Genomic DNA, 25,829 nt, shown 5'->3' with positions numbered 1-25,829 from the left:
CAAATGCTACCCCCAGATAGCAAATGCTATCTTCTGACCACCTCCCGTTGCTCTTCATAATAAATGAAGAAGCTCAATTCAATAAAGGAGTCCCCAAAATGCTACCCGCGCATGCAAACGTTGCCACTTTTAAGTCCTACGTCGATGTTCACACCGTTCTCTACACACCAATAACAACCTGCAGCGATCTGGATGCATACGTAGATAGCTTCACCTCCACAATTACTGAAGCCGCCCAGAGAGCTACGCCACCTCAGCGCCAATCTGGTCTCCCACCTAATAAGAGGAGGCAAGGGCACTCCTGGATCTAAAAAGGCACCTCAGAAGGCAATTCATTGTGTCAGGCGATCCTGCAACTAAGCAGCGTCTATCTAGCATTACTAATAGACTACGAAGGTTGCTAGCGAAAACCCGCCAAAAGAACATTGATGCCCTGCTGGAGGGAGCTGGCCCGGACAACTGCAGCGATTTTTGGTCGATTTGGAAAATAACGAGAGGAAATAAAAGACAGCCGCTTGTACAATCCCCAATACAAAGCCACACTGGCCGCTGGCTTAAGAACGACTCCGACAAAGCCAACGCTTTTGCGGAACATCAACATTCACACCGCGAAGAAGTTGCAAACTTTTTAAAGCCATGCTAAGCCTGGGACATTTTCCAAGACAGTGGAAGCAAGCCCGGATTATCATGATCCCAAAGCCAAGGAAGCCACTATCTCGAATCGATTTTCGAATTTCTCGAAAGTGTTCGAGCGGATTCTACTCAGCCGACTGTTGGAACTACCACAAGTAGAAGGCCATATTCCTCAACACCAGTTCGGCTTCAGAAAATCCCATGGCTGGCCAGAACAAGTCAATCGCCTGGTCAACCACATCACCCACGGACTCGAGCATAAACTGCACACTGTAGGCGTCTTTCTCGACGTAAAACAAGGTGTGGCACGAGGGCCTTCTTTACAAAATCAAGGAACTTCTCTCTGCAACCTATTTCGCCATCCTGAGGTCTTTCATTGCCGATCGTACCTTCGTTGTAGCAGTAAGGGACTCACGATCCAGCTTGGCACACAATCACGCAGGAGTGCCCCAAGAAAGTGTACTTGGTCCGTTCCCATACACGATGTACACGAGTGATAGTTCCGCCAGTTCCGTCGCCCATCACAGACGCTCGTATGCTTCTGGCTACTTACGCCGACGACACGGCCCTGCTTGCTGTCAGCCTCGGCTGCTGTTCAGGGCTGGTTAAGCGCGATGAAGCGCTAGACCAAGCAATGGAACATTCCCATAACTTGCAGTAAGTCGGCATGCGTCACTTTTTCTCTAAGACTTGTGATCGACATCGTGCATACCTTCAATGACCACCAAAACACCACCTCTCACTGCTACTTAAGTGTACACCTAGATCACTGCGATCAAAGCCCAATGCGTTCGCATACTCCCAAAGCTCGACTGGCTCCTGGGATCCAAAAGCCTCCAGCTCTCGACGAAAGTTTTCCTGCTCAAAGCAATCCTCACGCCAACCTGAACGTATGCGATCGAGGTATGGGGCACCGGATCCAAGCACCAGCGGACTTCCCTGGTATGTGACAAACCAGGCCATCCAAAACGACCTACGCCTTGTCCCGGAGGGCGACCTGCTAAACTAACACAGCCGACGGTACTCGGACAGGCTAACGAGTCACCCAAATCCACTGGCTAGCAGGCTGGCCGACCCGCAAACTCTTAGGCGTTTAAAGAGATTTCAACCCAGCGATTTGCTTCCCGTGTTGTTCACTAATATTGTAAGCTAATGTAAATAATGGTAAATAGTATAGTATAGTCTAAGGTCATGTACCATATTCACCCCACCTTAATATGGTTACCCCATCGCCCGGATATGTTCAAATGGTTCTGAACAATTCCGGGGACTACACAAAAATTTAACTTGTTTAAAAAAAAAAAACAAAAGGTGGCCGATCCTTATGAGAATTTGATAATATAACCCAATTTATTATAATAACAAGAAAGAAAAGCTAATTTCGGGCGGAGCCGAAGTTGATATACCCTTGCAGTTAAAACCGGATATGTATCGAAAACATCGGATATAGTTGGCCGATCCTTATGAGAATATATAATATCATATCATAACCCAATTTATTATAATACAAAATCTAAAAAAAGTCCCAAACTTCTATTTTCAAAAATACCAAAGTTGGTATTTCTACCAAAAACCATTTCCGATCGTTCAGTTATATGGCAGCTATAAGATATAGTCAGCCGATCGTTATGAAATTTGGTAGATCGTAATCTGTATAATGTTTCAGCTTTCTATCTTCAAAAAGACAAAAGTTGGGTCATTTCCGATCGTTCAGTTATATGGCAGCTATAGGATATAGTCGGCCGATCCCGGACTTATATATTGCGTGCAAAGGAAAGAAGGGTGTGTGCAAAGTTTCAAGTCGATAGCTTTAAAACTGACTAGTTCGCGTAGAAACAGACAGACGGACATGCTCATATCAACTCAGGAGGTGATCCTGATCAAAAATATATATACTCTATAGGGTCGGAGATGTCTCCCTCACAGCGTTGTACATTTTTGGAAAAAATTAGAATACCCTCTGCAAGGGTATAAAGGGGCCATTTTTACAACAGCTTATTATTATACTAAGCAGAGAACGACACGGGTGACACCTTTTGATACCAGTGTTCTTTATAGTGTATAGTGATAGTGTATTTTATTTTAAAGAAAGCATCCCTACCTATATTTTCTATGGAGAAAACTTGTTCCAACGCAATTTTGGAGATAATTTTTCTCAATCTAAATATTTTAATTTTTAAGTTTGGGCTGTCAAATGAGGCAAATTGGAGCAAGTGAGAGGGCTTCTAAAAAATTTTAAAGTGCTCACACTGTCAGTGTACCGGCAGCGCTGCGGCAGAATTTCCTACCCTATGCACGCGTGCTATAAAAAATGAGAGTTTGCCCCCCACTTCCCTATGCATACCCATAAATAATTTTCCATATGGCAAGGACGGCCATATGGCAAAAGACTGCGCGGAAGAGCCAAGGTGTGCGTTCTGCAGCAACGCCGGGAAGGAAGCAGGACACATAGCAGGAAGTGGGAAATGTCCGATGTTTAGGAGTGCCCTCTCACAAAGGAAAAGCTAATGAAGTGCACCCAGCTCAACCTTAACCATTGCAAGGCGGCTCAGTCGCTGCTTAGGCAGGCGGTCAGAGACGAAAGGAAACAGCGAAGGTTTTGGGGGGGGTTACATTTTACAGCTGCTACGCCCCGCCAAGATGGGAAATCTCGCGCTACCAAAGAATGCTACAAAGCCTGGTTGCGGATGCAAGAGGCAGATCGCCGGTGGTCATTGGAGGGGACTTCAACGCCTGGTCCCCGGAGTGGGGAAGCCGAGCACCGAACGAGAGGGGTACCAGTCTCCTGGAACACTTTGCGGCACTGGACGTGGTCTTGGCCAATAGAGGCCAAAAGTTGACGTACAGCAAGGCAGGGCGTGGATCTATCATCGACATCTCCTTCGTTAGCAGCGCACTAATTAGGAGGTGCAACTGGGAGGTCAGTGATGCTTTTACTTTCAGCGACCACCAGGCCACCAGGCCTCCACCCGTGGAGGGGTAAGTAGAAAACGGATTCCCAAGCTGACAGGACCGAAATGGAAGGACTCGCGTTTGGGTCGAGAAGCACTCTCAGTAACCCTACAGACGCTAGACCGGACTTCATCATCCTGCCCGGAGGGAGCAGCGGAAGAACTTTCAGGATCACTATCAGATGCTTGCGACAGTGCCATGCCTAGGAGGAAACCCAGCAGAAGAGGAGCATCAGTATACTGGTGGAACCAGGACATTCAGCAACTAAGGACCGCCTGCCTGCGGGCAAGAAGACGCTTCCAAAGGGCAAGAGGCTCAGAGGACCTAACCGACGAGGCGGAGGTGGACCCATGGGGCACAGTCAAAGATGCTGCCAAACGTGGGAGGCCCAAAGGAAAGCAGGAGACGCCTTTAAGCCAGCGTCGTCACGTCGGTCTTGCTGTACGCAGCGCCGATATGGGCTGCGTCAGTCAGAAGACAACAGGGGCTTAAAAAAAAGCTAGGGGCATCATACAGACTAGCGGCCCTACGAGTCATATCCGTTCTAGCCGGAATGATTCCAATCAATATTCTGGCTAATGAAGCGGAGGAAATCTACGCATCCAATCGGCAACGGGGAAGGAATTCATCCCGAGAGGCCATTAAGAGGTCAGCCCGACAAGCGGCATTATCCTCATGGCAGGAGAGGTGGGACGCAACGACCAAAGGTAGATGGACGCACAGTGCCATCGTCGGATCGCTACCAGATCCGGAGCAGCTTGTGGAATTCATGTGTAGCTCACAGGAGCAATGGGACTGGGTAAGCCAGTTGATAGCTTATACACAGGGCGACTTAAGAAGACTCGAAAATGAACGTCGCTTAAGGGAAAATGCCTAGACTAGGCAACCCTTCCCCGCGAAGTAATACTTAGCAGTGGTACCGCGGGGTCTGTGGTGTGTGCGGGGGTGTCTTTAGTACGTAGGCGCCGGCTAGACATGCCGGTGAATCGTGCATGCTATTGGTACGGGCCAATAGTATCTAGGATAGATTTTCACCTCAATGGCGCCATCCAAAAAAAAAAAAAAAAAAAAACCCATAAAAATTTTTGTGAGAGTAACAGTCGTCACTCATAAGACAAAAGGCAATACCGACACACACAATTTTTGTGTGAGTACAAGACTTGGTGCACGGATACCTAGAACATACAAAAATAAAAACAACAAAACTCTTTTATACGATCGTTTTATGATCTTCTTTTAATGCCTTTCAATCTTTTTATGCCTTTCAAAGTGTGCCTGCGATCCACACTCAAGAAACTTACCGAATAAAAAAAGACTCCCGCACTTTCTTGCATGGTAAATACTTATGTATACCCAAAACTTCGTGCATGAAAGATACTCGGGTATCTAAAATACTCGGTGTTTTTCGTATGTACTCATTGTGCGAGTGGCATACTGCCGTTCTCTGATATTATAAAAAATAAAGCAGAGCTTCAGGTCGACCAATTTAACAGAAACAAAAACAAGAAAGGAAAGCTAACTTCGGGCGGAGCCGAAGTTTATATACCCTTGCAGTTAAAACCGGATATATATCGCAAACATCGGATATAGTTGGCCGATCCTTATGGGAATAGGAATATATAATCGAATTTATTACAATACAAAATCTAAAAAAAGTCCCAAACTTCCATCTTCAAAAATACGAAAGTTGATATTTCTACCAAAAACCATTTTCGATCGTTCAGTTATATGGCAGCTATGGGATATAGTCGGCCGATCCTAATGAAATTTGATAGGTTGGATCAACTGACCAAAAATAGAATCTGTATTAAATTCCAGCTTTCTATCTTCAAAAACACGAAAGTTGGGTCATTTCCGATCGTTCAGTTATATGGCAGCTATGGGATATAGTCGGCCGATCCTAATGAAATTTGGTAGGTTGGGTCAACTGACCAAAAATAGAATCTGTATTAAATTCCAGCTTTCTATCTTCAAAAACACGAAAGTTGGGTCATTTCCGATCGTTCAGTTATATGGCAGCTATAGGATATAGTCAGCCGATCCTTATGAAATTTGGCATGACGTAATTTTTTGCCAAAAGTAGCTCTCTTGTCAAATTTGAACTCTCTAACTCTAAAAACACCAAAGTTATACCATTTCCGATCAATCAGTTATATGGCAGCTATAGGATATAGTCGGCCGATCCGGGCCGTTCCGACTTATATACTGCGTGCAAAGGAAAGAAGGGTGTGTGCAAAGTTTCAAGACGATAGCTTTAAAACTGAGAGACTAGTTCGCGTAGAAACAGACAGACGGACAGACAGACGGACAGACGGACAGACGGACAGACGGACATGCTCATATCAACTCAGGAGGTGATCCTGATCAAGAATATATATACTTTATAGGGTCGGAGATGTCTCCTTCACTGCGTTGCACACTTTTGACCAAAATTATAATACCCTCTTATAAGTAAGATACATGAAAATGTTAAATCTATTTAAAACTACTTATCAACGCACTGCACGCTGACCTGCTATGCGACCCTTTCTTAAGTTCGATAAGCGCACCACATATTTTTGTTTTATTTATGTTAGGCTGCAGGGGATCGGTTTTAAACCATGCTGTTTGACTCGTATTTCATGGGTCCGATTCCTTGAAACTCTAACTTAAGAATTTCTATATAAAATAGTGTTCAATGCTGGAACAGGTAGAAATACCAACTTTGGTATTTTTGAAAATAGAAGTTTGGGACTTTTTTTAGATTTTGTATTATAATAAATTGGGTTATATCAATATCAATATCAATCAATATTCTCATAAGGATCGGCCAACTATATCCGATGTTTTCGATACATATCCGGTTTTAACTGCAAGGGTATATCAACTTCGGCTCCGCCCGAAGTTAGCTTTCCTTTCTTGTTTTAATTTAATGAACAGTCATATTGACTGATAGAAAGTTCGTAAGCCCTAATAATCGATTTCTGGGTTGGGAGGTCATTGCGTCGCAGGCGGGATCTGCTGGAAACCCGAGTCAATCCCCGAGCGAGGAAATTTGAGAGCGAAGACAATTTTTCCTTGTAGGACACTTTCAAATGTCGAAATCCAGAAGCAGGATTTCGACTTTCACTGCGAGGCTGCCCAGATCCCGGTGGATGTTTTCGAACATACCAAGGTGCCCCAGTAATAGTTCTCAAGTTTTTTGACTATGCGCGCTGTATGATGTCTATGTTGGTGCTATTGCATACGTCCAGACTGGCTTTAGCACTGAATTGTAGAGTAGTAACTTGTAGTCTAGGCACAGTGGCGATCGTGATCCGTTGTACGTTGCTAGTTGTTCATTCGTAGGAATATCCGCAGTATACAAAACATATAGACAAGGGCCGCGTGCGCTTCTATGTGGAGGTATAATTCCAGTAGCTTGTGGGTGTATGTCGACAAATATTTTTTAATTTTGTGCATGAGTCCATTAAGCTAAACTTCGTCGAAAGCTTTAGATACGTCGAGAAAAATAGCGCTACAGTATTTTGTCTGTTCGAAGGCGTATTGAGCGTATTTCAGATGTTAATCCGTCACTTGCTTCATGGTACAATTGTTTTTTTGGAAGTCAAATTGGTGTGCCGGGATCGGTATTATTATTATAATGGATTTCTTTCTTAAAGATTAATTATTCCAATAAAAAGTTTACAGACGACCTCTATAGCGCATTTTGGAAATTCGATCAACATATTTTCCGTCAGTAAGTGGCCACCGGGAGACTTTTTCTTCCTGTTGGTAAAGAGCCTGTTCGAGTGATTCGGTTGCTTCCCTAAGGCGCTGCTTTGAAGCTGGTGATCTGCTGTTTTACCAATCAATACGCGTGCGCCTTTGTTCTCGCACGAACTGTTTGATTTTCTGGTTAGATTTGTAGTATTTGTTTCGGCCTACTTCCTTCCCTTGAGAAGAACAGATTTTAGCTGCCGCAACGAGTAATTCTTCCATTGTAGTAGTGTAGTCGATGTTCGATTCCATATTAAGCTCCGGGTCGAGTTCAATGTCGGCACTCACGTACTTTTTATACCCTTGCAGAGGGTATAATAATTTTGTCCAAAAGTATGCAACGCAGTGAAGGAGACATCTCCGACCTTATAAAGTATATATATTCTTTATTAGGATCACTTTTTGAGTTGATATAAGCATGTCCGTCTGTCTGTCTGTCTGTTTCAACGCAAACAAGTCTCTCAGTTTTAAAGCTATCGACTTGAATCTTTGCACCCACCCTTCTTTCCTTTGCACACAGTATAAAAGTCGGAGCGACCGGGGTCGGCCAACAATATCCTATAGCTGCCATATAGCTGATTGATCGGAAATGGTATAACTTCGGTGTTTTTAGAGTTAGAGAGTTCAAATTTAACATGAGAGCTATTTTTGGCAAAATAATACGACATGTTTAATTTCGTAAGGATCGGCCGACTATATCCTATAGCTACCATATAACTGAACGATCGGAAATGACCCAACTTTCGTGATTTTGAAGAAAGAAAGCTGAAACTTAGTATAGATTAAATTTTTGGTCAGTTAACCCAACCTACTAAATTTTATAGGGATCGGCCAACTATATCCCATTGCTGCCATATAACTGAACGATCGGGAATGGTTTTTGGTAAAAATACCAACTTTTGTATTTTTGACGATAGAAGCTTGATACTTTGTTTGAGAATTGGTTATATTATGATATTCTCGTAAGGATCGGACAACTATATCCGATGTTTTCGAAATATATCCGGTTTTAACAGCAAGGGTATAGCAAAGGCTACGCCCGAAGTTAGCTTTCCTTTCTGGTTGTATATAAGCCAGTTTTTGAGTTTGAAACTAATATGGCACTTATTAGATTGCGAGGTATGTTTTTTGTCACCGCAAATTAATAAGGTCTGGGAGCTTGCGTGGGTCTGTTGGCCAGTATGTGGGACTTCTAGGGGAATTATAGTCCAGGGGAATCATGAAACGATCCCCAAATAAATTGTAGAAGTCCATAAATTGTTCTTCCGAGATTGAGAAGCGAGGAGGACAAAAAACGGCAGCGATTTAAAGGTTTCCGTTACTTGACTGAATTTGTATCGATGTGGCCTGCAAGAAGTTTGTTGCAAACCTTTTGTGAAAGTGGTGTTTATTGCGTTTTCTGATTAGAACTCCGGTTCCGCCGTGGGCTTTCCCATCCGGATGATCTATAAGCTAGATTGTATAGCCTCTGATTTGAAAGTTGTATTTACTCAAGCATAACGTCAATATGGTTTTCGTTTAAGAATTGTGACAATTCTAGTTTATGCCGTTGGCGTTCCACATTGATATTCGTAGAGTCTGCAAAGATTATTTAGACTGTTGTGCTACGAGCAGCTGTATTACCATGTTCTGGTTTTGAACAAGTGTTTGCATGGTCGTTTTCATGAATGACATAAGCTCCATCATACTTTATTGGAGGGTAAGCATCATAGTTTTCGTTTTGCTGTGTGGCTGTTCTGGGGCCTGTTGAGCGCTTTGTGAGTTAAGCTGAATTGGATTTTCCATTCCAGATCATTAAGCCTCGACATAAGAGAAGCCGTGGTTTCGGGAACCGAATGAGAACGTCGCTGTTTTGGCGAAGAAGATGTCTTAGTTTTTGATGCAATGTACACATTCTGTGGATTTTGATTGCGCATTGAGGTCGCTTGTCGCATGCGACTCGTCAATTCCTCGTACACCAAACATCCTTTATAGTTCACTGTACGGTTGTCTCTGCAGTTTCCACATTTCTTCACGGTACTCTCCTTGTTTGTAGTGCAATAAGCGGAGTTGTGGACGTCCCTGCAGACTACACAGACAGCTCGAAGTATGCAGTATGACCAAGTGTGTCCATACTCTTGGCAAATAGTGCATTGCACTGGACCGTTGCGTATATGTGGCTCTTTCACGGTGTTGCTCGAATGCAAAAGATATTGCAGATCCTTTACAGATAGTAAAGATCCCTTTACTACCAATTTTTTACTTTTATGCCCCTGCTGCTTTTCAGCTGGTACGTGTAGTCATTTTTCTTAGCATTATCAAGAAATTTGGACGCGATTCGGAAGTGCTCTTCAGTCTTTGTTTGCCCCTTTGTTTCATAGATGTTTCCTTTGATAAGCGGAACAACATGAAAGTTGTTACCGTTCCCGATCAACGCCACAATTTGGTTCACCAGGGCATTTGAGCTTTTCTCCCTGATATATATTGGAGGGAACTTATGTTTCTTTGCGGTGTCTCGCGATGGTAGTTTTTTCTCAACCACCGCCAGTAGGTCATATTTGTTGCTATCCAACAAATCTGTTGGATCTGCCAGGTGCTTCGTGGATCTTCTGGACGCTGTTAATTTTTGTTTTACTGCCAGCAGGATTACTCTGCGGGCTAAGCTTGCGCCTAATTTGAATGTAGCGATCCATTCCAGTCTCTGATGAAGGGGCCGCTTTGACACTTTCCGAAGTATTTGTCTTTGTACTCGCTGTAGTCGTTGACGTCGCGGTATTTTGAATTGCAGTCGTTATCGCTGTGATTGCAGAAATTCTAGCACTGCTTGGTGCGTTATTTGTTTTCGCCATTGGAGGGGGGAAAATTGCCTAATCTGACGTTAGATTAGCCAAATCGGCCACTGTGCACTGCCTGTGTCGTTCTCACCACATACCATAGCACACTGAGGAATTCGCCCTGTTTTTGTGGCATAAAAGTGTTCTTTTTGTTTAAGTTTTCAAATTTTTGATATAAAGTTTTACTTTATTAACAATACACCATGTATTATTGTTACACCATATGTTATCTTACATACCAAAAATGGTATTTTTCCAGTCCAGAATTACAATACCAGCGATTATAGTCAGCTGTTGGGAAATGACGTTTCGTGTTTGCATTTGGCTTCATTTGGTAGTGTGTTTTCAAACACATATTTCTTGAACTTCGAATCAAAAATGAATAAAATTTAAAATGGATAGTCATGCTCGAGCTTATACCATTTGTTAATACTGATATTTTGCGAAATTCGCGCGTGTCTATCTTACAATATGTAATTATAAAAAGTGGTGTCCTTACAAAGCTTTCGTAACCAAAGTTTAACTTTGGGAAGAGTATTACAAAAATTTTTAGATTTATTCACTGAGTATCTATATTCATATTGTAGAGCCATAAATTCTCAATCCAGAACATCTAGGCTCAATTGCGCCGGGGTGGGACACGCCTACTTTGCGCCTTTAGGCTCAATTGCGCTGGGGTGGGACACGCCTACTTTGCTTCAAAAACTTTTCAACACTAGGAAAAAAACCCGTACAAATATCTTGCCTCGCTTGCAAGTCAATTAATGCCACAACAGAGCGAATTCCCTGCGATTTCCCGCAAATAATAATAATACGACCACGCCCATTTTTGTTTAAATGCATACAATTATGGTCATAAAAAGAAAACAAAATTATGTAATATTTAATTTTTTACCATTGTCTCTCAGTTTTAAAGCTATCGTTTTGAAACGGCACACATCCTTCTTTCCTTTGCACGCAGTATATAAGTCGGAACAGCTCGGATCGGCCGACTATATCCTATAGCTGCCATATAACAGATTGATCAGAAATGGTATAACTTTGGTGTTTTTAGAGTTAGAGAGTTCAAATTTGACACGAGAGCTATCTGCCAAATTTCATAAGGACCGGCCGACTATATCTTATAGCTGCCATATTACTGAACGATCGGAAATGGTATTTGGTAGAAAAATCGATTTTTCGTGTTTTTGAAGATAGGAGCTTGGGACTTTTTTTTAGATTTTTTATTGTAGTTTATTGGTTTTATTATGATTTAATCATAAGAATCGGCCAACTATATCCGATGTTTGTGATATATATCCGATTTTAACTGCAAGGGTATATCAACTTCGGCTCCGCCCGAAGTTTGCTTTTCTTTCTTGTTATTATACCCTTGCAGAGGGTATTATAATTTTGTCCAAAAGTGTGCAACGCAGTGAAGGAGACATCTCCGACCCTATAAAATACATATATTCTTGATCAGGATCACCTCCTGAGTTGATATGAGCATGTCCGTCTGTCCGTCTGTCTGTCCGTCCGTTTCTACGCGAACTAGTCTCTCAGTTTTAAAGCTATCGTTTTGAAACGGCACACATCCTTCTTTCCTTTGCACGCAGTATATAAGTCGGAACGGCTCGGATCGGCCGACTATATCCTATAGCTGCCATATAACTGATTGATCAGAAATGGTATAACTTTGGTGTTTTTAGAGTTAGAGAGTTCAAATTTGACACGAGGGCTATCTGCCAAATTTCATAAGGATCGGCCGACTATATCCTATAGCTGCCATGTAGCTGAACGATCGGAATATATCCGGTTGTTTTGCGATATATATCCGGTTTTAACTGCAAGGGTATATCATCTTCGGCTCCGCCCGAACAACATAAGGGACAAAGGGACAACATAAATATTGATAAATAAATTAATAGTTTCTCTTGAAAATTCGAAGTCACCTCACTTTTTAAACACACCTCGTATGTATGTATTTTTATTTTATTTTTCAATAACTGAATGCAAAAACAGAATTTTGTTTATTGTATCTGAATTGTAAGCTATAATGCATCGTTTTTCTGATATTATTCTGATATTGCTTGCAGGAATACAAAAAATTGTGCAGCTAGTTTTATAAAGTAAAGGAAAAATATTTTTGCAAGTCACTCGTCATTCTTGATTTTTAAAAATACTTCGATATAGTAGGTGTGCATTCTATAATTGACCAACTCCAAGAATGGAAAACAGGGCCGAAAATAATAAATTACGTCCGAAATTTCATGCTTAAAGCATAGTACTGAGTTGACGAAAATCCGCTGTCGCACGAGTGACATCTGTCAAACTCCATATAAAAAAAACGGTGTAAAAAAAGGAAGAAGAAGAAATTTTTGCCTCCTAGATTTTGCGGGTACTGAGTTGACGAAAATTTTTGTTATCGATTTAAATGGTGTTGCCGGATCAAAAAAAATAAACAGCTGATCTCGGGGAGTTGAAAGAAATAATTTCATTTATTTCTATAGGTGTGACATGGAGGGTCAATTGATCAACCAAAAAAATAGTCGGCCCGAAAATTTTCGACGCGCCAGGACAAATTAAAATTAATTTCTGCGGTCAAGGCGAAGCCCATAATATGGGATTTGACCCACAAGGGGCATTTTAATGCCATAAAGTGGCATTGAAATGATTTGTAATTGATTTGGATTTTGATTTTGACCCAGTTTTCTATTTCTTAATCAGCTCCATATTACTTTAATATTAACTTTAACCTATGTAGGTAACCTTTTAAATGATATAGAGAAATGATACTGGGGCTTATACTCCGGGGCATCCCTATTCCTATCAAAGTGCCAGCATCTCCACATTTGCAAAAAGCACAACTGTACTTGTGTCATAGCATGCAAGTCCCATGCAATAAATATAGTCAGCAAAAATAAATGGAACACACACATAAATAAACTTAATATATAAACTTCACAAAAAACTAAATATAATAAAATTCCTATTCGCCGAGCTCTCGGAGCCTTTCGACCTACTCAAACAAATAACCTCCTAAAAGAGGCCAATATTCCCCCAATAAAAATACCCCCAATTTCTTAAAAAGAAATCTCCACCAATTACACAGTGCGACAGTGATTTGGAACTTTTGAAGAGACCTAGTAGGAATTGTTCATTAGGTCGAAAATAGTTTAAAACCGTGTTTGAAATTTTTCTAACACCCTCAAAATCTTGATTTATTTAGAAAAAACGGTTTTCGGGACTTTTTTGCTTTTAAGGGGGTGGTAAGGTCAAATCATGCGAAAAAAGCCATGTTTTTGTGATTTTTTTCCTGACGACACAGTTTAAATTTATTTACTCAACCAATCGTATATTAAAGTATGACATTAGAAGAATGTTTTATCAAATTTTTACAAAAAAATATTAAAAAATATGGCAATGGTAGCAATTGTCCGGACGTGTCGCCAAAAAAAGCGGTGAATTTGAATTGCGGTGCCCCTCATAACTCGGTGCTGGATCATGTGAAATCAAAAAATGAAAGTTCATTCGTTAGATAATAGTTCGCCCCAGGTAACGCTGTGAAGGTTTTTTGAAAATTGCAATTTTTTAATTTTTTCGAAGACTTTGAAGTGAAAAACACAATTTTTTGGGAAAAAATCGGTTAATTTGTCATTGCAAAATCAAAATTATGAACAAAAAAAAAAAAAACTCGACAGCGTTACCTCGTAAAATATGTACAGAAATAGTGTTAAAACGCTTTAAAGTTTTAAACACAAAAAAATCCAGGGTAAAACGTTTATAAGCAACTTCGTCAATAACTAATAACTTCGTCAATTTTGCTTTAATTGACTTGAAATTGACTTTGACACAATATTCTTCCGATATTATGCATTCAATTTCAAAAATCGTAGTAGTCGTATACGAACTACCGAACTGAGCGGACGTGCTTTATCCGAGCTCCGGGAAAACTGAAAAATACAGCTAATCAAAAAAACTGGGGTAACCCAATATAAGCGAAAAGACGGTGAAATACAATTTACTAAAAGCGACAGACAAGCTTTTTATAACAGTTGTGATGTGCTAAACCAAAACTAGTGCATTGTTCAAAAAAAAAAAGTAAGAGGCACGCAATGAGCTCATTGAGCAACGATCAAAAGAACGAGCGTAGAAGTTCAGTAAACCAAAGAAACGGCTTCTACTCTTACGGCTTCAACCCGCGATACTGAAGTGGAAAAATCGGCGATTATAAGCAACCCGGCTTTACTGACCGTTGAAACCCAAGGGGCACGGTCTTGCTCACCCGGTCTGCTCACTCCGACTCCCGCATCATGGAGTTCGCAGTGTAAAACCCCCCCTCCAATATCGGAAACAAATTTCGCACCAACAACTAGCAGTGCTACAACTTCTGCAACAACAGCGAAAACCTCTGCAACTCAAAGTACAGCGACGTCAACGACTACAGCGAGTACAAAAACAACAACCTCGGAAAGTGCCAAAGCGGTAACGGCCACACAGACTGGAATGGATCGCTACATCCAAATTAAGCGCAAGCTTAGCCCGCAGAGTAATCCGGCAGGCAACAAAACAAAAATTAACCGTGTCCTGAATATCGATAAAGAACTAGACAGATCCACTACTAACAGATTTGCCCTACTGGCGGAGGTTGAGGAAAACCAACCAGCCCTCCAATCTATATTAGGGAAAAAAGCTCGAGTGCCCTGGTCAACAAAATTGCGTCGTTGATCGGGAACGGTGACAACTTTCATGTTGTTCCGCTTATCAAAGGGAACATCCATGAAACAAAGGTGCAAACCAAGTCTGAAGAGCACTTCCGAATCGTGTCCAAATATCTGGACACTGTACAGAAAAACTATTACACGTACCAGCTGAAAAGCAGTAAGGGCCTACAAGTGGTAGTAAAGGGAATAGAACCTGATGCTACCGCCGCGGAAATAAAAACCGCCCTTAAAGAAAAGGGCTTCGCCGCCAAGAATGTTATTAACATTCTAAATAAAGATAAAAAGCCACAACCCCTCTTCAAGGTCGAGCTCGAGCCAGAAAGCAGGTCGCTGAAGAAGAACGAAGTCCACCCAATCTACAACCTGCAATATCTTTTGCATCGGAAAATCACTGTTGAAGAGCCACATAAACGCAACGGTCCAGTGCAATGCACTAACTATCAAGAGTATGGACACACAAGGTCTTACTGCACACTTCGGGCTGTCTGTGTAGTCTGCGGGGACGCCCACAAGTCCGTTTGCTGCACTACAAACAAGGACAGTACCGTGAAGAAATGTGGAAACTGCGGAGGCAGCCATACAGCAAACTATAGAGGATGTATGGTGTATAAGGAGTTAAAGAGTCGCATGCGTTAAGCGACCGCAAAGCGCAACCAAAATCCACAGAATGCGTACATTGCGTCAAAAACTATGCCAGACGTCTTCTTCGCCAAAGCTGCGAGATCCTCATTCGGTCCACTAAACACCACCAACGGCTTCTCCTAAGCCGATGCTCTACGATCTGGAAGGGAAATTCCAATTCAGCCTTACTCTCAAAGCGCTCAACAGGCCCCAGAACAGCCACACAGCAAAATGGAAACTATGATGCTTACCCTCCAACAAAGTATGATGGAGCTTATGTCATTCATGAAAACGACCATGCAAACGCTTGTTCAAAACCAGAACATGGTGATACAGCTGCTCGTAGCACAACAGTCTAAATAATCTATGCAGGCGCTACGAATATCAATGTGGAACGCCAATGGTGTCTCACGGCATAAACTAGAATTATCATAATTTTTGACCGAAAACCATATTGACGTTATGCTACTGGTGGAAACGCATCTTACAAGCAAATACAACTTTCATATAAGAGGCTACACAATCTACCGCACAGATCATCCAGATGGGAAAGCCCACGGCGGAACTGGAGTTCTAATCAGAGAACGCATTAAACACCACTTTCACAAAAGGTTTGCAAAAAATTTCTTGCACGCCACATCGATACAAATTCAGTCAAGCAACGGAATCCTTTCAATCGCTGCTGTTTACTGCCCTCCTCGTTTCGCCATCTCGGAAGGACAATTTATGGACTTCTACAATTCACTTGGGGATCGATTTATAGCCGCAGGAGACTACAGCGCCAAACATACGCACTGGGGATCACGTGTAGTGACTCCCAAAGGAAGACAAATGTACAATGCAATTATAAATGTGAAAAATAAACAGGACTACGTTTCCCCTGGCAGTCCCACATACTGGCCAACAGACTCACGAAAGCTCCCAGACCTTATTGATTTTGCAGTGACAAAAAACATACCTCGCAATCTAATAAGTGCCAAAGCAGTCTCGGACTAATCATCAGACCACTCGCCTGTGCTTCTAACGCTTCTTCAAAGCCTAGAAATAACCGAACACCCCTTCAGCCTGACGACGCCAAAAACGAACTGGCTAAAATACAAAAAGTACGTGAGTGCCCACATAGAACTCGCCCCGGAATTTAGCCTGGAATCGGACATCGACTACACTACGAGCGCCCTGGAAGAAGTACTCGTTGCGGCAGCTAAAATCTCTACTCCTCATAGGAAAGAAGTAGACCGAAACAAACACTTCAAATCTAATCAGCAAATCGAACAGCTCGTGCGAGAAAAGAGGCGCACGCGTCGTGATTGGCAAAACAGCAGATCACCAGCTTCAAAACAACGCCTTAAGGAAGCAACCCGATCACTCGACCAGGCTCTTCACCAACAGGAAGAAAATGCACAGCTGAGGTACATCCAGAATCTCTCGCCAACAAGCACAAAGTACCCCCTGTGGAGGGCCCACCCAAATCTTAGTGCCCCAATTGAAACGACCACCCCGATAAGAAACTCTTCGGGATGCTGGGCTCGCAGCAACGAAGACCGAGCTGAAACATTCGCCACACATCTCCAAAGTGTCTTCCAGCCAAACCCAGCTTCAAATTCATTCCTCCTGCCAGAAATTCAGCCAGAGTCCTCCCCTCAGCCAGCCGTACCTTCATTCCGGCCGAACGTAATTGAAAAAGTCATAAGAGGGCTAAAACCAAAAACAGCTCCCGGCTGTAACCTATTGACCCCAAAGATGCTGATCGAACTTCCAAAATGCGCTTAGAGGTCGTCTGCAAACTATTTAATAGAATCATTAATCTTGGCTATTTCCCCAAAAAGTGGAAGAAATCCATCATTATAATGATACTGAAGCCTGGAAAAGACCACACAATTCCGTCATCATACAGACCAATAAGCCTTCTATCTTGTTTGTCTAATTTGTTTGAAAAATGCTTGTTAACTCGCATAATACCATATCTGGAAGCTTGCAATATTATCCCGGCACACCAATTTGGCTTTCGAAGAAACCATGGAACCATCGAACAAGTGAACAGATTAACATCCGAAATACGCTCAGCCTTCGAACAGCGAGAATACTGCAGCGCTATTTTCCTCGACGTATCTCAAGCTTTCGACCGAGTTTGGCTCATCGGACTCATGCACAAAATTGAAACGTATTTGCCAACATACACCCACAAGCTACTGGAATCATACCTCTACAATAGGGTATTCTTAGTGAGATGCAACGCAGCTACTTCGGGCGACTACACCATCGAAGCTGGAGTTCCACAAGGAAGCGCACTCGGCCCGTGTCTATATGTTTTGTATACTGCGGATATTCCTACGAGCGCACAACTAACAACCTCAACGTTCGCCGACGATCCCGCTATCCTTAGTCGCTCCAGATGCCCAACGCAGGCAACAACCCAACTGGCTAATCATCTCACAATAGTGGAAAGGTGGCTGTCCGACTGGCGCATTAAAATAAAAGAAAAAAAGTGTAAACATATAACGTTTACTCTTAATAGACAAACATGCCCTCCGCTTTTACTAAACGGTATGCAGATCCCTCAAGCTAACGACGTAACGTACCTTGGCGTTCACCTTGATAGACGACTTACCTGGCGCAAGCACATCGAATGCAAAAAGATGCAAAAAGATGCACCTAAAACTGAAAGCCAGCTAACTCAAGATATAGTCATATAAGTGGACTACTAATTTTCTTTAGCCAACTTTGTAAAGCAGTGATGCTTGGAACTATATATACGAGTACAGGTTCATACCTACATAAAATATGAGGTAAATTACGAAAAAATTGTATATATGTAGGTATAACAAATATTTTAAAATATTCTTATTCTGCACGTGCAAGAAAAATTTTAAAAAATACGACACGACACTTGTCCTGTAAGAATAGTTTTTAATTTTAATGTGAAGTGTTATCAGATACCACAGTGCAACAGTAATTTGGAACTTTTAAAGTTTTTTTAAACCAATTTTTCAGTAAATTAGTCATCAGCACAATATCGACGCATTTCCGCGAAAGTATCGTATGTTGAAAAATCCAATTTTACAGGAGAAGCTTTTTTTTTATTTCATCTCTTACAAACAATAAGCAAAATCATAAGATGTTTAAGGGATTAGAAACATTTGTTATTGTATTTCTTTATTTTTGTGCATTTGAAGTATTTTCATGCAAAAAATTTGTATGGACATACGATAATTTCGCGCGCAGATTGAAAAGCACTGTAACATACGATAAAATTGAAACTTAATTTTTATCGCAACTATAGGGTTTTCAGTTATAATATTTCACAGGGTAGTAAGACATTAGGTGCCTAACAATTTTTCATTCAAATCTCAATTTCGAAAAAAGGCGACTTACGATACTTTCGCGGAAATGCGTCGATATGTCGAATATAGCACAAAACCGTGTTTAAAATATTTCTAACACCCTTAACATCTTGTTTTTTTTAGAAAAACCATTTTTCGGGACTTTTTTGCGCTTAAAAATTTATAAGCGCGTAATTTTAAACCGATCTTAAATTTTCCGACGTTTAATTTTTTATAAACAAAAAGGATACAATTTTTACACAAGAAACTGACATTTTTTTCGGACTTTGACGCCATTTTTTTTATGAACGCGTGTGTTCATTATGATGTGTTCTTTTATAATGAACACGTGCTGGCAGAAATAAATGTATATACATACATACAAAAATATTTATGTATTTTTGGTCTTGTACTTTTATTTGTTCATTTTCCTAGAACATAATGGCAAAAAAATATGTCACTATGTCAACGACATATCTCTGCGCGGATGTACACACATACATATGTGGCGGTTGAAACGCCACTCTGCTTAAAAAAAATGGAACTTTCTTCATTTAAATGAAATTGTATTACTCATTTTATCTAAAACCCTGTCAAGATAGTCGGTGTTTTTAAAATTTAAATCAATCAACATGCATATGTAGCACCCTGAAGCAAATATAATGCAAAATTTTAGTGATGCTGTTTTTTGTTGCAGCCTTGTATATTTTGAAATCTATTAAGTCTATCCAAGCTTTATTGTGCTTAAAAAATAACCCAATTTCATTTAAAGTATAATTTTTGAAAGACTCACATTCGCAAATGGGAGCTTCTGCACTCCATTCGCCGCTGTCTAGGCACTCTAGATCCGGAATACCGTGCATGATGTGTCCAGGGTCGCAGGTATACTTTATCTTGGAGTGGACGTTGTAGTCATAGCCCACGACGTATGAGCCAGGTGGCACTGGAGGCATTTCGCATGTGACCAGTTCACAGACAGGGGCTTCCCCTGACCACTTTCCATCCCTGGTGCAATAAAGCTCCGTCGGCCCGTCGAGCCAGTGATCCTCGTCGCACTCGTACTTGACCACCGACCCCACAGTCGTGGTGGCGTTTAAAAGGATGGAGGTTCCTCGGTCTGGACGTGCTGGGGCTCCACAGTCCACAAATCGGCAAGACGGAGTTTTGCTTGACCACTCACCTCCCAGTCCGCAAGAGATAATCTAAATCGGAAAAACGGATATAATGGTAGAAAAAACCCATAATAACAAGGACAACAAGAAAGAAAAGCTAACTTCGGGCGGAGCCGAAGTTTAAATACCCTTGCAGTTAAAACCGGATATATATCGCAAACATCGGATATAGTTGGACGATCCTTATGGGAATATGAATATATAATCCAATTTATTACAATACAAAATCAAAAAAAGTCCCAAACTTCTATCTTCAAACATACCAAAGTTGGTATTTCTACCAAAAACCATTTCCGATCGTTCAGTTATATGGCAGCTATAAGATATAGTCGGCCGATCGTTATGAAATTTGGTAGGTCGGATCAACTGACCAACATATAATCTGTACCAAGTTCCAGCTTTCTATCTTCAAAAACACGAAAGTTGGGTCATTTCCGATCGTTCAGTTATATGGCAGCTATAAGATATAGTCGGCCGATCCTTACGAAATTAGGCATGTCGTATTATTTTACCAATAATAGCGTTCATGTAAAATTTGAACTTTCTCACTCAAAAACACCGAAGTTATACCATTTCCGGTCAATCAGTTTTATGGCAGCTATAGGATATAGTCGGCCGATTCCGGTCGTTCCGACTTATATACTGCGTGCAAAGGAAAGAAGGGTGTGTGCAAAGTTTCAAGTCGATAGCTTTAAAACTGAAAGACTAGTTTGCGTAGAAACAGACAGACGGACAGACAGGCGGACAGACGGACATGCTCATATCAACTCAGGAGGTGATCCTGACCAAGAATATATATACTTTATAGGGTCGGAGATGTCTCCTACACTGCGTTGCATACTTTTGACCAAAATTATAATACCCTCTGCAAGGGTATACAAATGAGCAAGGACAAGGACAAAATAAGCACATACCGCCTCACCAACCAGTACATAACCCAGATCACATTCGTAGGTGGCCGTGGACCCAGCTCGCTTCTCGTTGAAACTCACGTTGCCTCCAGTAATGGGCTGGGGGTCTGGACACCAGTCCACCAGGCATTCCGGCTGCTTGCCACTCCAGCCATCAACGTCGCAAGTTCGGTTTTCGTTGCCAATCAACGTGTAGTTTTCGTGGCAGCTATACGTAGCCACCACTCCGAAGCTGGTACGTTCCTCCGACAAGTGAATGGATCCGTACTTCAGCTCGGGCAGCTCTCCACAGTCAACATCTTTAAAAATCAAAAGTAATTATATACATTATACATTTCTCTATTGAACTTATGTTAAACCAATTTAGTTTTAAATGACGAAATACATATAATAATATAAAACAAGAGAGGAAAACTTTATTCGGGTTGTGCCGAAGTTGATATAACCCTGCTGTAAAGATCAGATATATATAACAAATAATGAATCTCGTAAGCCGTTTCTCAGAGAATTTTATTATAAAATCCCTTTTTTATGACGCAAATTTTAAAAAAACTTCGAAGATTTGGAGGTTTATTTCTGATCGTTCAATTATATGGAATCTGTAAGATATAGTCAGCCTATGCGTATAAAATTTGGTAGGTCGGATTAGTTGGTCCGAAATGTAACCCACGAAAAGTTCCATCTCTCTAACTATAACAAGAAATTCATCTTTCCCCACCATATTATTCCCGATATTCATATTTCCTCCCTTACTTTAACTAAGCTTTAAAAGTATGGATTCTCGGAAAAAAATGTGTGCTCGGAAAATAATAACTGAAGGAATTCTGAAGATATATAAATGTCTATAACTCCCCAAACAATTTGACGAATTTCGTTTTCAAATATAATAAGCCAAATAGAAAAAATAAGCCATAGAAATAGTTTTGAAAAATTTTCAATGCATATCTTCCTATACCGGCGCTACAGAAATATGCTATTTGCATGTCGAGAGAGGACGTGGTAAAAATTTGAAACAAACTTAAATTTCGTGGGTATTATAGGAGTCTTCATGCCGTTTATACGCAAAGACGGGCATGACATATCGATTATATCGACTCCGCAGCATTAACTGGAATCAGGAATATACATACTGTAGGGTCGGAAATGATTACTTCTGTATGTTGCATACATTTACACAAATACAATATACCTTTGGACACTATATACATATATAAAATATATATATTCTTGATCAGGATCACCTCCTGAGTTAATATCCGTCTGTCAGTCTTTCTGTTTCTACGCAAACAAGTCTCTCAGTTTAAAAGCTATCGACTTGAAACTTTGCTCACACCCTTTTTTCCTTTGCACGCAGTATTTAAGTCGGAACGGCTGGGATCGATCGACTATATCCTATAGCTGCCATATAACTGATTGATCAGAAATGGTATAACTTTGGTGTTTTTAAAGTTATAGAGTTCGAATTAAGCACACGACATGCCCATACGACATGCGAAATTTCATAAGAATCGGCCGACTATATCCTATAGCTGCCATATAGCTGAACGATCGGAAATGACCCAACTTTCGTGTTTTTGATGATAGAAAGCTGGAACTTGGTACACATTCTATTTTTGGTCAGTTAATCCGATCTACCAAATTTCATAACGATCGGTTGACTATATCTTATAGCTGACATATAACTAAACGATCGGAAATGGTTTTTGGTAGAAATATCAACTTTCGTATTTTTGAAGATAGAAGCTTGCGACTTTTTTTAAGATTTTTTATTGTAATTAATTGTTTTTATTATGATGTTTGCGATATATATCCGGTTTTAGCTGCAAGGGTATATCAACTTCGGCTCCGCCCGAAGTTAGCTTTGCTTTCTTGTTTTTAGATATTTTATTGTAATTAATTGGTTTTGTTATGATATTCTTATAAGCATCGGCCAACTATATCCGATGTTTGCGATATATATCCGGTTTTAAGTGCAAGGGTTTATCAACTTCGGCTCCGCCTTGTTTTTAAATAAATACGAAACATAATGTACAGGCTGCGACAGCTCTATTAGTTTTGGGGGAAATGCAGTGCTTCTGAGTAGCTGAAGTTTGTTCTTATTAAAAATAAAACTGCGTTGTCTCCGTATTAAATTTATTTTCTGGTTGTTTTTGCTAGAAGGAGTGCCCGTTACATCCGTGTCTAAAGTCGAAACATCGTTTACATCAGGGGTGGGCAAGCCCATGGCTCCTCGGGCTCTCAAGGCTCCCTCCGTTATTCGTAATTTTTGGCGTCAGCAAATCGGTCCAGACGGTCGGGTCGCGCGGCCAGTGAGTCGTGGAGATTTACAAAAACAATGCTACACAAATTTCGAAGCAGGTGCGGACCCGACTCCTCGGTCCCGAGTTTGCAACAACAAAAAATAAGGGTGGGTTTGCGCACAAGCAACTTAAAACAAAAACAATTTTAAAGCGAACTGCGCAGTTGTCGTCGACTTCTGCACTGCCAAAAAAGTTTGGAAGTCATTCTGTGCAGTGAATTCAAGACAAGTAAACGTAAAAATGGACCAAGAAATTGAAATTTTAGACTTTAAAAGGAAATATTATTTTACAAAAAACCATAAAATTAATATGATGCAGTGTTTAATTTGTGGGACTATTGTTGGACAAATGAAGTAATGATACGATAAACTACGAAAAATTAATAAGTTAAAAATTTATAAAAAATTAAATGTACTGAAACTGTTTTTGTCAGTGTATTCTTTTTGCTCGCACATTCTGTCTGGCTCGTGGCAGCGACGCATCGCGACGGAGGTGGTTGTTGTTGTAATTTGTTGTTTGGCCGAGCTGCGGCTCCGACCGTTAGATTTCGTGCCCACCACTGGTTTACATCTTTGCTTGAAAGATTCAAGTCGTCAAATCTATGAACATGGTTTTCCGGTCGTTGTCATCTGTGGTAAGCAACAAATTTTTGGCGTTTTTTAATAGTTAAATGTTGTAGCTTTTGAAAAAAAATAGATCTTTAATTTATTTAAACAAAAAGGATACAATTTGTACGCAACGAACTGACATTTTTGAATTTGTGTCGTGTTTTTCAGACTTTGACGCCATTTTTTCGGTACAATTTCTAAGAAATGATATTACTTTTGATACATATCATTATTGTCTCGATAATTTTGAATGAAACGACACCAATTTCACAAAGAAATTATGAAAATGGTTGAAGTTATAACGCTTTTCCCAAAACAAGTCAGTCCAATCTTGCTAGCGTTCCGGAGTAATAGTGGGCCCTTCTATTTCGCTTATTCCTTTCTCTTACACACTTTTACTCCGGAGCGCTAGTAAAATTGCACTGACTTGTTTTGGGAAAAGCGTTATAACTTCACCAATAATTTCCTAATGAAATTGGTCTCGTTTTATTCAGAATTGACGAGACAATATTGATATGTATCAAAAATGATACCATTTCTTAGAAATTGTACCGAAAAAATGGCGTCAAAGTCTGAAAAACACGACAAAAATTCAAAAATGTCAGTTTCTTGCGTAAAAATATCCTTTTTGTTGAAATAAATTTAAGATATATTTTTTTTCAAAAGCTACAACATTTAAATATTAAAAAACTCTACAAATTTTATAATTGGTTTAAAATTACGCGCTTAGGAATTTTTAGGAGCAAAAAAGTCCCGAAAAACCGTCTTTTCTAAATAAATCAAGATTTTGACGGTGTTAGAAAAATTTTAAACACGGTTTTATACTATACTCGACCTAAAGCATAGTACTGAGTTGAAAAATCCGCTGTCCAACGAGTGACAGCTGTCAAACTCCATATAAAAAAAAACGGTGTAAAAAAGGAAAGAAGAAGAAATTTTTGCCTTCTAGATTTTGCGGGTACTGAGTTGACGAAAATTTTTGTTATCGATTTTAATCGTGTTGCCGGATCAAAAAAAATAAACAGCTGCTCTCGGGGAGTTGAAAGAAATAATTTCATTTATTTCTATAGGTGTGACATGGAGGGTCAATTGACCAAACAAAAAAATAGTCGGCCCGAAAAATTTTTGACGCGCCAGGACAAATTAAAATTAATTTCTGCGGTCAAGGCGAAGCCCATAATATGGGATTTGACCCACAAGGGGCATTTTAATTCCATAAAATGGCATTGAAATGATTTGTAATTGATTTTTATTTTGATTTTGACCCAGTTTTCTATTTCGTAATCAGCTCCTTAGCGGCGAAATACATAAACAAAACACCAACATCCAATTGATTTGAATTCATTTTGATTATTGGTTTTTGTTTACAAACAACAACTGTTCAGTATTACCTTATTTCTTCATTTTTTTGGTCACACTACCTCGGTAGTTGAATAAAGTGCGAAATCGCTATCAGAATTTCAACAGCGGATCTTCGTCAACTCAGTACTATGCTTTATGAAAAATTCCTACTAGGTCTCTTCAAAAGTTCCAAATCACTGTCGCGCTGTGTTATTTTCTTGACATGTTTCCTAGTAAATACCATTTGAAAAAAGAATAATTTTGGTTCCCATAAATATGAACATAAAGAACGGGCGACAAAGAAAACAAATACCAAATATGTAATTAAACACAACAAATAATACCTAACATAAAAAGAAAGCCAAACACAAGTATGTTGCATAAACATATTGGCAGGAAAAGTAAACATATGTTGTGCAAAAACATAGTAAAGTGTAAGCATACCATAAAACTAAACAAAAAACTATACCAAATATCATCTAAGACAAAGGATGTCAACTCCAGTAAATTAGCGGTGGTGGAGCGACCCTTAATGAAGCCATGGAGGCATGGAGAGATGACTGAAGAGCAAAGGTGTTGCAAATGAGGAGTAATTAATTTTTTAAATAACTTTGAAATTGCCGACAATTTAGAGATGTCTCTGTAGTTGGGAGCATCGGACTCTGTCCCTTTTTTATTTAAGGGAATTATGAAAGATTCCTTCCACTTAAGGGGAAA

General features: G+C 40.4%; 1 protein-coding gene across 5 annotated transcripts in view; it reads right to left on the bottom strand.

Annotated features, from left to right (window-relative positions):
* The window catches only part of fw (CUB and Sushi multiple domains furrowed), a 54,328-nt gene that overhangs the window by 15,469 nt on the left and 13,030 nt on the right, over window positions 1-25,829 (bottom strand). For all 5 annotated transcript variants that reach the window (XM_043211232.2, XM_043211228.2, XM_070276413.1 and 2 more), the window contains exons 8-9: window positions 20,867-21,162; window positions 19,574-19,982 (exon numbers count right to left, since the gene is read on the bottom strand). In XM_043211232.2, the coding sequence (XP_043067167.1) occupies window positions 19,574-19,982; window positions 20,867-21,162 (705 nt within the window). The remainder of the gene's footprint in view (window positions 1-19,573; window positions 19,983-20,866; window positions 21,163-25,829) is intronic.

Source organism: Drosophila bipectinata, chromosome XR, assembly GCF_030179905.1.
Source record: "Drosophila bipectinata strain 14024-0381.07 chromosome XR, DbipHiC1v2, whole genome shotgun sequence".
In the NCBI taxonomy this organism is placed as follows: Eukaryota; Metazoa; Arthropoda; class Insecta; order Diptera; family Drosophilidae; genus Drosophila; species Drosophila bipectinata.
The sequence above is the reverse complement of the archived record's forward strand: the minus strand, read 5'-3'. Positions and strand labels throughout refer to the sequence as shown.